Raw genomic sequence first — 11,563 nt, forward strand, 5'->3', positions numbered from 1 at the left:
TTTTCATGCACTATTTATTGAGTTACGACTCACGAGTACTCTCTTTGACAAGTTACAGTTTATTGTCTTAAATTGAATCATGATTCGTGTATACTTTAAACTTGTCAAATCTCGATTCTCTTCTAAGTTCTAATCTTATATATTTGAGAACTGTTTTCCTTTTTTTGCTATTTCGAAAACTCTGTTTTGTGATTCAAAGCGCATTTTTGTTTCACTTCACCATTTCCGAAACTCCTAGCAACTATGGTAGTAGAGAGAAATGATCACAATTTGCCACGATCTTCTAGATGTTAAAATAGATCATGCACCTGTGTATTGGTTCATGCCATGAAGCTTTGTCGACTCAAAGAGTAAAAGCGAAACATTCAAAATGATAACATTAAAAGAATAAAAATGATAACATTAAAATAATAAAAATGATAACATTCAAATGATTAAAATGAGACATTCAAAGGGTAGAAACGATAACATTTAAAATGATTGATTTGAAACACTAAAAACACAAAACAAAAAATGTCAGACATTAATGTTTAAGCTACCCATTAAAAAAAAAACCGTTTTGGGCATGTGGGAAATAAGGTTGATGTACATTGAGATACAGGCTGATCTCCTTTAATCTTCAGTACAAATGCCTGTTATAAATGCCTAGCACTGCTTGGGCACAATTTGCCCCTTGATTGTACAACAAACCGGGTTCAGTTTGGTTCTTCAATCTCTTGCATGCGGGCCATAGTAATTGGAGAATGGGCTACCCCTCTAATTAGCTGCAAATTAATGCCTTTCACTACTACTCTAAGTACTTGGGTCTTTAATAATTGAGCATGGATTTGAAGGTGATTGTGGAAACCCTAATGGCTGCTGCAAATTAGGGTTTCAGCGGCAATTTCTTTACTTGTTCTTCACCAATGGATGGAATATGTTGAGAATTGTTGAGGAAATGTCAAAGGATGAGAGAGAGAATCAACTAAAAGGGTACTTGGTGTTAGTTTGGGGTCTAGGCCATTAAATGTCCAGGGGTGGCATTGTGTGACTAGGCATTGATTAATAGATTAATGTTAGTCCAAGGCCAATTAATGTTGGGACCATTAAATGTCTCATGGGGGTTAGCACATTAATTGTGAATGGGCATAGTTGGTTCTTGGGTAGGGTCAAATGGATAATTAATTAATTTTCAAAATTTAAATTCTGAAAATTAATTAATTAAAGATGGAAATTACAATTAGAAGGCTCCCAAGTGCCAAAAGAGGCTGCCATTTTGTCAAAATTACCCATGCATGCTCAGAGAAGGTTGGTTGGGGGCTAGCTGAAGGTCATTCCAGCATTTAGATGCTAAGGGAGGAAGGAGCCACCATCGGATGAGCTTTGAGAGAAGCAACAGCCAATTGCGTAGCATGACAGGATAGGGGCAGTAGGTTTCCTTCTCTGCCTTAGTGAGAGGTAGTGATAGAAGAGGAGGCTTGTCAATTGCATTGAATTTTACCCCCTTTTGAAGCAATTGGCACCATTAGAGTTGCCATCAAAGGTACCCTTCAAAATGTGGCCAACATAAGTTTGTACAACTTTTGTTAATGTCACCCACTATTCAGTAGTGTTACTTAAGACCATCACTGTGACTTAATTGACTTGCACTTTACGACCTCCCCCTTGACATCCTTGCAATTGTTCTTGATTGCACTGCAATGTGACAAAAGCAAATGAACATTGAACTGAAAAAAGCATAGGTATCATAGTCAACAAACATCAGCCATTGCTGTTTATACTATGTTACTGTCAAGCATATGCTGAAATTTCTAGCCAACATAACTAAGTCATAACTGACCAAAAAGGAATCATAACTGCTGTCGTGAACACATTGGATGCATCCATTATTTCTAAACCAAAAGTGTTCTGGCCAAACAACATAGTAAAGCTTTGGCTGAAATAAACTGAGCATAAACCATGACTGAAATATCAGTGGCATCCAATAACACCTTGCTGTCCATAAATGCACCTGAGTACCACTGATAATTCTAGTTTTATTAAAAAATGAATGGAACAAGCAGCAAAGAAAATGCTTGGATGGGGAAAATCTTGTACATGTCTCAAGGAGCCAAGTCTAATTGATGATTGATTTCTGGTGTATTTAGTCTACTCACCTCCAAGTCCTGTGACATTTAGACCCTTTAAGTGAGCAGTAAGCCACCCACAAGGATAATCATAACTACCTGCAACCAAGTGGAATCATTTTAGTGGTGACAGGTTTGCTTGGTTGAAAGTTCACTATGCAGCTGGTATTATAAGGACTTCCTCTGTAAAGTGTTGCTTAATTTTGCAGGTCACAGGTGAAAGCTTTTATCATGGTTCCCAGGTCAACTATGGGAGTCCTTATCATGGTGCAGAAGCTCTACCTCCCGGTATTGTTGAGCCAACAACTGATTTATACCAGCGAAGGCTTTGGGGTAATCCATATGAGGTATGCAGCATTGTGTTACTTTGCTCTTCTCAGTGTATCATACGATTGACAACTTCACAGCATTTTATTAAGAACTTTTAGTATCTAGTTATTTCAAGATAAAAGTGAACTGTTCTTACCAGAGGAACTCTTTTTTTCCCCAACTGTGAAGCTACAACCTTTTGACTTGTACTGAGGTTGTAATGCAGGGGGGAAAAGTAGCTCTGTAGAAGGAAAATATAAGATGTCATAGAGCAAGAAAACACAAGATCTCATATAGCAAGATATATAAATTCATAATAGGACTGTTGTGTTCAGTTTCTGAATTACTTGTTATGAGCTGCCTGGTTGTCTTCTGCAGGACCTTCCATTCAGGCAGAAATATCTAGTAACATTCACAGTAGGTTTCGAACAAAGAGATATTGTCAATGCGGCTATTTCCAAGGTATCCTGCAGCTTGCTTCGTATTTTCAAGCACAAATTTTTTACTCTGCAGATTTCTATCCTTTATCTAGGCTGCTTCAATCCCTAATTTTTCATTGTTTGACTCATATGATTTTGAAGTTTTCCAAGAATTGGACGATTGTATTATTCCATTATGATGGACGGACCAGCGAATGGGACCAATTTGAGTGGTCTAAGGAAGTGATCCATGTCAGTGCTAGAAAACAAACCAAGTGGTAAATATCAGACATATTTACATTCCTTCTGCTAGTAATTGAAACTTAGTGTTATGTGAACAAATTCACATCAAGGTCGCTGGACAGTCTTATGATACTGGATAGTGTAGGATGACGTATTGATGGCATTTGGGATGGGCAATTGACTGCTGAAATACTGAGATACAAAGGCCATAAATGATTCAAAGTTGAGGCTAGAACGATTCACTAACTAGACATGGAGACAAACTATTCTAACTTAATGGGGTATAAAATTGGCCACTTTAAGGTGGATTATTGAGTTCTCAGAGTAGGTTCTAATCCCCTACAACTTTGAAGGCCTCTTGTACATTTGCTGCTCTCTGTATTTGTCCAGTACAGAATCTCTGACGCTTATTCAACTACTATTAAGGTATCTAATGTGACAAATCTTGGATCTAGCAGCTGATTGTATTTGTTGTCTTTGTTTCATTTATGCATGTCTTGCATAATCTGAACAAAGATTTAAAAAGTGTAATTACCAACATGTGTGGATGTACTGGATTACTTGCTGCTAGTGCACTACAAATGACATGACTGCACAAACTTTATACAATTGCAAACTGGGACTGTGCTGTTGGCTGGCCAAATGCAACAAATTTGCTACTAATGGAAGTTACATTTGGACTAGTACGAAGTTATATACTATGATCTGAGAAATTTCCAACTTAAGAAACTCTGGACGTGGTGCTGGAGGTTGCAGTTACCCATAGGTTGCTGACAAACTGCTGAGGACTGAGAAGCTCTCAATGCAGTATTAACATATATTGGATCCCTGGGGGACTGATCTCCACAAAATCCATGGCCTGTTCAGTGGTTGTCATGATTAAAGAACCAACATTCAGCTTGTTCCTCACTTACTGAGAGTGATGCCTTCCTCGTCCTGCTTTTTGGGAAAGGTATTGGCCTTAACACTTGTTTGGTGTCTTCTCATTCATCTTCAGGTAAGATTTGAAAGTTTATTTTAGACATGTAGTTACACTCACCCACCAGTTGAAATCAGCTATGAGATCATCTTTTGGCACTTGTGCCAATGACTTACTTCCACTGAGCTGGCTTCCATTTTTATGCCAAGGCCAGACTCGAGGTCATCAATGCATACATGCACAGGCACACATTTCTCGACTTCTTGAAATCATCCTAAGTTTTCACGCACAAGTTCAAGCTTAGAAGCCTCACGAATATGTTGAAACACATCATTTGATACGTGGCCAACCCAAGCATGATCACCTCTAGTGAAGTATGCCCTCACATTTGGTGACTTGTATCACTATGATTGTTCTTCCTTGTGGCTACTGTCTTCTCTTGTGGAAGTAATGCTTCTACAATCTCTCAAAGCTTTGGATGCTGAGGTCAAAATATACAATAGGTGAAGATGTGAGATGGTCCAATATGCAAGATGATGCAGTGTTTGTACTAGCCGAGTGCCATGTGCAAAAAAAGGTTTGGAGGTGGAATAATCACAATAATAGGGCTGCAGTGGGTGACCAGATGGTCCTAGATAGTCCAGTCAAGTAGAGGTTCAATGATGTACAAGGGAGGAAATGTGCAGAGTTTCATTTGGAGCAATCAGTGAGATAGGTTTGCCCACTTTCTCCCTTTCTCTCCTCTCTCTTGGCTGGGGCAATGTCCTACTTTCTTTGAGTGAGAGGCAATGGCCTGAGGGGCCTCAGGTTGCTAGTGCGATGGAGGTAGAACTACTAGATTAACGTATGCAGATTACTTGGCCCTTTATCTTGAGGATGGTGAACTGATACTGGAAAGAGTGATACTAACACTTGAGGTGTTCTTGTAGAGTAGCAGGTGTGAAATCAACTGATGTAAGTTGGTTAGTTTGCTTATAGATCCCAACTCCAACAATGATTGGGTGGGCGAGCAAGGCACATACAGTCAGTTACCTCAAGTTCCATGCAGGACTTGACATTGTGGTAGTCTAACAATTTGTACTAGAGTTGGACTCCATCTAGAGTTTGGACACCATCTTGGCAAAAAACTGATCTATTGGAGAAACCTGCTTTTCTCTTGTAGGTAGAGCTCTAGTGTTCAAGTAGGTCCTCTTAGCAATGGCCTAGTATATAGATTGATCTTGGTGCTTCTTGCTATCACATGTTGCTTAATATGAAATTTCTTGTGGTGGATGGATCCAAGGATGACTTGGCAGACCATCATCCGGCATCCCTTAGAGGGAGGCTTGGGGGTTATTGATCCAATGTCACCATAATGAGAAATGAACTTAATAATTTAATTTAACTTTATGAATATTTCTAATTAGAACGAGCTTTAGTTTGCATGGTGATGATTACACAGACAGTGAAGGATTTGACATTGGGCATGTAGTGTAGATGTATATAGCAAATACAAGGCAAAAGTAACAAGATGCAATGTGAAACTTTCAACATACTGAAAGTTTTTGAAAGTTTTGCCTAGTAAGCACCTCACTTAGGGTACTTGAGTTATAAAGCACGCCTTGAGCTTAAGTTTAGTGCAATGAGTAGCTCACTTATGATAAATGATTAACTCATTAATTAGCCCTCATTAAAAAAGAGATTTGATAAAGGAGCAATTGGCTACTCATTTGGAAATGTGATCTTGGCTATTTGGGGTTCTTCTCGCTCATTTGAGTAGCCCGAGTTTGGAGATGGTGTTGTTCTTTCCTTTGATACAAAAATTGTAAGTTTCAGCCATGGAATATGAGCTGATAGCATGAATGGAGTGTGGAAAACAACCAATATTTTTATCTCGGTATGGGGGATCCATTGGGCAGTTTTGTAACTCCATTTATTGTAAGGCATGTTGCTATTTTTAAAGTAAATATCAGAAAAACAAGTTATTACAGCACTATGGGCTGAGATCTCTCTTCTCCCTTGATATCTCAGGTCTAGTACACTTTTTGGGTAACTTTGTGGGAACTAAGATCTCAAGCTTAGTGCACTTTCTGAGCAACTTTGTTGCGGAGAAATTGACGTTCTCATAGTTTCATTTTGAGAATTTCATTGTGAAAAATCCCTTTGTTTGTGAGAGGAGCAATGTGGGATTGCGTGGGAACTATGTAGGATAGCTGTCTAGACACATGCTCTATAAAATTGGGTTCAAATGTTGGCTGTCACTCTTAGGATTTAGTAGACTGAAGTGTTGATTTGCACTTTTGAACACTGTACAATTGGTTGGAGGTCAACATTGAAGGTGACAGGATCATTGTGCACGTGTGGATCAATTGTGCCACGAGAAATCGCTAAGTACAACCATTTGCAACCAACTTTGAACATACATTAGTAATCTAGATAAATACTAAAAGGGGCACCAAGCTCCTTTGGTCAGGTCTATCTCTATGTTGCCATTGTAAGACACTTGTGAGATTCCCTGTTCCTTGCAAGGAGTTTTAGAATATATTTCTAGAGCTTGAGAACGCATATCTCAGCATTTGGACAATGCTGGCCAGTCTGTTGCAAACAATCAGCCTAGAATGGCTGCAATTGGATCAAATTGGCCTCATCTGTAATTGAAGCTTGGGATAGCCTTGCAACAATGTGTGGATCAGCCTTGCCTAATGAAAATAAAGACTGAATCAGCCTATCCAAGGGAAAAAATCAGTCTGCAGCTCTGCCTAGAGAATTAAAGCAGTGCAGAAAGTCTCGGATGCTAGTGATGGTACCAAGTAAACTCATTCAGGTTTGGAGAAGAGGACCTAGGCTCTTTGGCAGAGGACGGCTAATTCAGGAAAACAAGGAGATTCTGACCTTTGGATGGATCTTGGAGCTCTTGATGGTTCTAACTTTTTAGGCGTTTTCAAGGGTTTTCAGCGTTTTACAACACTCTTTGTGCACAACAGTTTTTTAACGGGGCTGAAGATGTCAGTTTTGAGAGCAACCCCAGACCTATAATCTTGGGATTGAGGTGTTCTGTTCAGACTCTAATCTTCCACTTTTGGAAACATTGAACACACACTTTTAGGACAATGTCACTCTGCGTTTCCCCTTTGTCTTCAAACACAATATCTCCTCCTCCTCCTCCTCCTCCTCCTCCTCCTCCTCCACTGCTGTTGCTGCTGCTGCCATCACCTGTATCTTCCCTTTCTATTCTCTTTTTTTTGTCTTCCTCATCCTCCTTTTTCTCTTCCTTGTTCTTCTTCTTGTTAGACCTTAATCTTGGTCTTGTCTTTAGGCATAGATGATGAAGTTTGGCTCTCCATGAACTTAGTGATTAGCTCATCGAACATGGGATTGCCTCAGATATGCGTAGTCAAAGAACATGCTGTTAGGGTAAAGGATATCCATGTGTTTAAGCATTATGTGACTCCACAAAATGGGTGTAGCAGTCCACATATTGTAGGAGAGAAAGATCAGTGCTTAGTCTGGACATGTCTAGAGTGTAGCAGTCCACATGTTGTAGGAGAGAAAGTTCAGTGCTTAGTCTGGACATGTCTAGAGTGCCTTAGGTTACTGATCTGAGTAATGGTGGTAAAACAACACAGCAAACAAAGGGCATGGCAGTCAGTAATATCTTTGTGAAGTTTCCAATCTTTTGAGTCGGTCTGATTAGTTACTGAAATTGATTCAATCATCATTTGAACGAGGATCATTCTATGCAATCTGTGGTTGCAAATTATGATGTTTGTTCCTGATAGAAAATGTCAGAGTAAGTAAAATACTTCTTTTCATTAGCTAGACAATGATGATTGTGTTCTTGAATAGATAAAATAGATAGTTCCAAAACATCCTCACTTATTTATGTTACAGAGGCCCTGTAAAGAATGATTAATGAAAAAGCCACCTACTTCAAATCTCTGAACTGTGGCTTTTTTCCACCAATGATATTCACTTGCTTCTAATTGTATACGTGTGTTCTTTTGCTGTGAACTCTAATAGCTATTTAACATGTATGGCCATTCTGTTTAATATGTCTGCTTGTGTGAGAGAAAAACGCTCAAATAATCTTGCAAAGTTTATACCTTATAAAAATTGAGTGGTGTGCAAGGCATCTCTGTTGATACATTAGTCATGAACTGCTTTTGCTCTTTCAACATCATAAAAGTCCTAGCTTCCTTGACCATCTTGCCTTCTTTACATTATTTATTTGCTTTTGCAAACACTGATGCTTGATTGTTGATGATTCTAGGTGGTTTGCGAAGCGTTTTCTGCATCCTGATGTTGTAGCACCCTATGAATATGTGTTTATCTGGGATGAAGATTTGGATGTGCAGCACTTCAATGCTGAGGAGTAAGTACTGAAATTATAGCAATGTATGACAATATCTTCTTCCAAATTGTTACCATATGATTTATTGTAATATTACAGGTATGGAAGGCTAGTTTTTGTTGATTAGAAGGCCATTAGTTAAAGGACTGTCCAGTGTACATATTGGCCATGGTTGAGGCTTCATTTGATACAAAGGGTTTGGACTGTTTGTTAGAAGCCAGCAGTTAAACATTCCAGATATGGAAGGCTAGTTTTTGTTGATCAGAATGACCATTACTTAAAGGAGGTACCAAGTGCTCGGGCTATCCAAGGACATGACTCTTTAAAACACAGATTATTTGATTTCTGGCTCTTGCACCCTCTGTGGCGGCCTCTTTGTACTTGTGTGAGACCTTGTAAGTGAAGGGGCTTGTTGAACAGTACTTGTCCAGATCCAGTAGATGTTGAAACTCAAATCGTTTTAGTGTTTGTTTAACGTTACAATGTTAACATGGCTGTTTGATGCACGTCTCGAAAATCTGAAAGTTATTTTTGCTTATGTCTTTTGGGTACTGATCAAGGAGATATGGTTTTGACTTGTGTTAGGTACATAAGATTGGTGAAAAAGCATGGGCTGGAGATTTCTCAACCTGGCTTGGAACCCAACAAGGGTCTAACTTGGCAAATGACAAAACGTCTAGGCAATTCAGAAGTCCACAAGTAAAGATTCATGAACTAAGCATGCTTTCTTTTGTGATAAACTTTGTGCCGGCCCTAGGATTTTGTGGCTGTTCCAGGGATTGCTATAACACAGCTATATTGCTCAGATCTGCAGAGGAAAGGCCTGGTTGGTGTCATGATCGCTTTAAGCCACCTTGTGCTGGGTAAGACTATAGTTCTTCAATCATAATCCTATTTAAGAGTCTGGATTTTGTGTTTCCTAAGGAAGAAGACACTTCCAGTGAGTACATGCTGGCTACTTTGTATATTGGAATGACAGTAGAACTCTATTCCTTATCCAGTATGCGAAAGTTGAATGCAGGTTTGTGGAAATTATGGCACCTGTTTTCACAAGGAATGCTTGGCGTTGTGTGTGGCATATGATTCAGGTCTGTAAGTCTAAACAGACTAGATGTTCTCATGGTTTGTTATTGAGTTTGATTTTATAGAAATTTGGATGATCATTGAAATTGTCTTTGTCTGCAGAATGATCTTGTCCATGGCTGGGGTCTGGATTTTGCTCTTGGAAAATGTGTTGAGGTGAGATTTCTGATATTCAGTTGCCAAATGTTTTGGCTGCTATGTTTTTCTGTTTAGAGAATCATGACATTCTTATTATTCTGTGAAAACAAAAACCCAAGCTAAAAATGCAATGAGATAATCCAGCAACATATAGTACCTCTTGGTAATGTTATATTTGTCTTCCACTGATATTTATGCCTACTTGTTGTTCAGAAATAGTGTTGCAGTATGTGTATAAGTGGTAATGGTCAAGAGGACTAGAGTTATTTTTTGTAATGAACACATTCAAGGTAGCTTAAAATATTAGGTAATGCTGTTATCCTTTTTGCAGCCTGCTCACGAGAAAATTGGAGTTGTTGATTCACAGTACATTGTCCACAAGGTTGTCCCATCTTTGGGTAATCAGGTATCCCAAAGATGCTATTGGAACATCTTACCATTTAAATCTGAATAATTTCAATCTCCCTTGGGGGAAGTACTTGTATTGGAAGCCAAGAAAGGCTGTGTTGATGTATGAATGGCACAATGTGTTCAGAAGGAATGACATTTTATTCTCCTCTGTTTCAGGGTGAGGCAAGGAATGGAAGGGCTCCATGGGAAGGGGTAAGCTACAGTTCATGTTTCAGTTGGTTTGTTCCTTTTATCAGCATACACTGACATCCGGAATCTATGTTTGCAGGTGAGGCAACGTTGCCATTTGGAATGGCAAATGTTCAAAGACCGGTTGTCTGCAGCTGAAAAAGCAGCCAATGAAACCAGACATGCTTCTACAAAAGGAGGTAAGGATTTGAGGTTGGCATTTTGGCATTGTTGAAACTTGAGATATTTTTACCAACCTTTCTTATGTTTACTATTTATTTAGATACATGACATGAAAATCTCCTCTCAAAATGCGGGAGACTCCAAGCTTCTCTATTCTAGAAGCCAGGTGTGACATCTGAACAAGTAGCAGTAAAATTGGCTTGAAAACCTGGCTTCCATTACTCAAATGGAAATGTTGGCCTGACAAAAATGTGGCCAAGATCAGTCAAGCTAGCTTCCAATATTCAGACACAGCCTTTTTGGTGTAAGTGTAATATTATGTTGCACACATTCTTTTGTCTGAGAGGTTAAAAGAAGGGGCTGCTTGCTACATCTTGTAGCTGTCAATGTAAATAACCAAAATTTTATCAGAAAGCCAGAGGTGATCTACAGGTTTTGTACAAGGATCCATGTGATAGTGCATCGGTTGGATGCCAATAGAACAATTTTTTACGTGGCAGTCTGTTATCTGCATTTATGACTGTTGTGGGGTTTTTGAGATTAGTATTCTTGAGAGGGTGTGTTGCCATTATTATTTGGGAAGTTCTGTACCCACCTACTTATTTCAAATAACCACTTGTTATATTACTTTTTTTTGGTTCAACATGTATTCTTTCAGCCTAAGAAGTCTTCTTTTCACAAGAAGATCAATTATATATTGATCATTTATGTTTTTGTTCTCTTGGGTGGGAAGGTTCCTCTTTCAGCCTAAGAATGCCTTTTCTTGCCCAAGATGATACCCAAGATGAGCTCCCTTGATGTCTGTTGAGATCTTAAACTTAAAAATCTGTCCAAGTACAGTATCTTTCCTCTGTTCTGCTTTAAATACACAAAATAATGTATGGTCTGAACAGTTGACACTGTATGTTGATCTTTTATGTTCTGTTCACAACAACTCAGGCCCACCGCTTGGGGATCTTTGGAAATGGGACGGGTTTCTCTTGGAACTAGGAAGTACCATCTACTATGAAATTAAGCCACAACCCAAATGAATGCTAGTCTTAAGTCTGAACCATTTGGGTCATTTTGGGCACCTAATAACAAGCCACTTGACATTAAGCATTTAGCCTCGTATGGAACATAGGGTAAGAGTTCCAGACCAATTTTAACCCTGTAGGCTTTACAAGAGTGCTGTTTTCGTAGCTTAGGTGAAGCTTCTATTATGTCTGGAAGCTCATGAGTGGAAAGTGAAGAGATACTGCAGACATTAGGAAAG

General features: G+C 39.0%; 1 protein-coding gene across 1 annotated transcript in view; it reads left to right on the plus strand.

Annotated features, from left to right (window-relative positions):
• The window catches only part of LOC148017529 (uncharacterized), a 48,268-nt gene extending 37,284 nt beyond the window's left edge, over positions 1 to 10,984 (plus strand). The window contains exons 5-16 of the mRNA XM_087663506.1: positions 2,315 to 2,452; positions 2,793 to 2,876; positions 2,996 to 3,111; positions 8,245 to 8,346; positions 8,911 to 9,024; positions 9,132 to 9,188; positions 9,347 to 9,413; positions 9,511 to 9,564; positions 9,878 to 9,952; positions 10,114 to 10,149; positions 10,226 to 10,325; positions 10,409 to 10,984. Of these exons, the coding sequence (XP_087519632.1) occupies positions 2,315 to 2,452; positions 2,793 to 2,876; positions 2,996 to 3,111; positions 8,245 to 8,346; positions 8,911 to 9,024; positions 9,132 to 9,188; positions 9,347 to 9,413; positions 9,511 to 9,564; positions 9,878 to 9,952; positions 10,114 to 10,149; positions 10,226 to 10,325; positions 10,409 to 10,416 (951 nt within the window). The 3' untranslated portion in view covers positions 10,417 to 10,984. The remainder of the gene's footprint in view (positions 1 to 2,314; positions 2,453 to 2,792; positions 2,877 to 2,995; positions 3,112 to 8,244; positions 8,347 to 8,910; positions 9,025 to 9,131; positions 9,189 to 9,346; positions 9,414 to 9,510; positions 9,565 to 9,877; positions 9,953 to 10,113; positions 10,150 to 10,225; positions 10,326 to 10,408) is intronic.
• The last annotated feature ends 579 nt before the right edge of the window (positions 10,985 to 11,563 follow it).

Source organism: Lygodium microphyllum, chromosome 22 (genome assembly GCF_053477565.2).
Source record: "Lygodium microphyllum isolate KBCC chromosome 22, Lygodium_microphyllum_v1.1.10, whole genome shotgun sequence".
Taxonomy (NCBI): domain Eukaryota; kingdom Viridiplantae; phylum Streptophyta; class Polypodiopsida; order Schizaeales; family Lygodiaceae; genus Lygodium; species Lygodium microphyllum.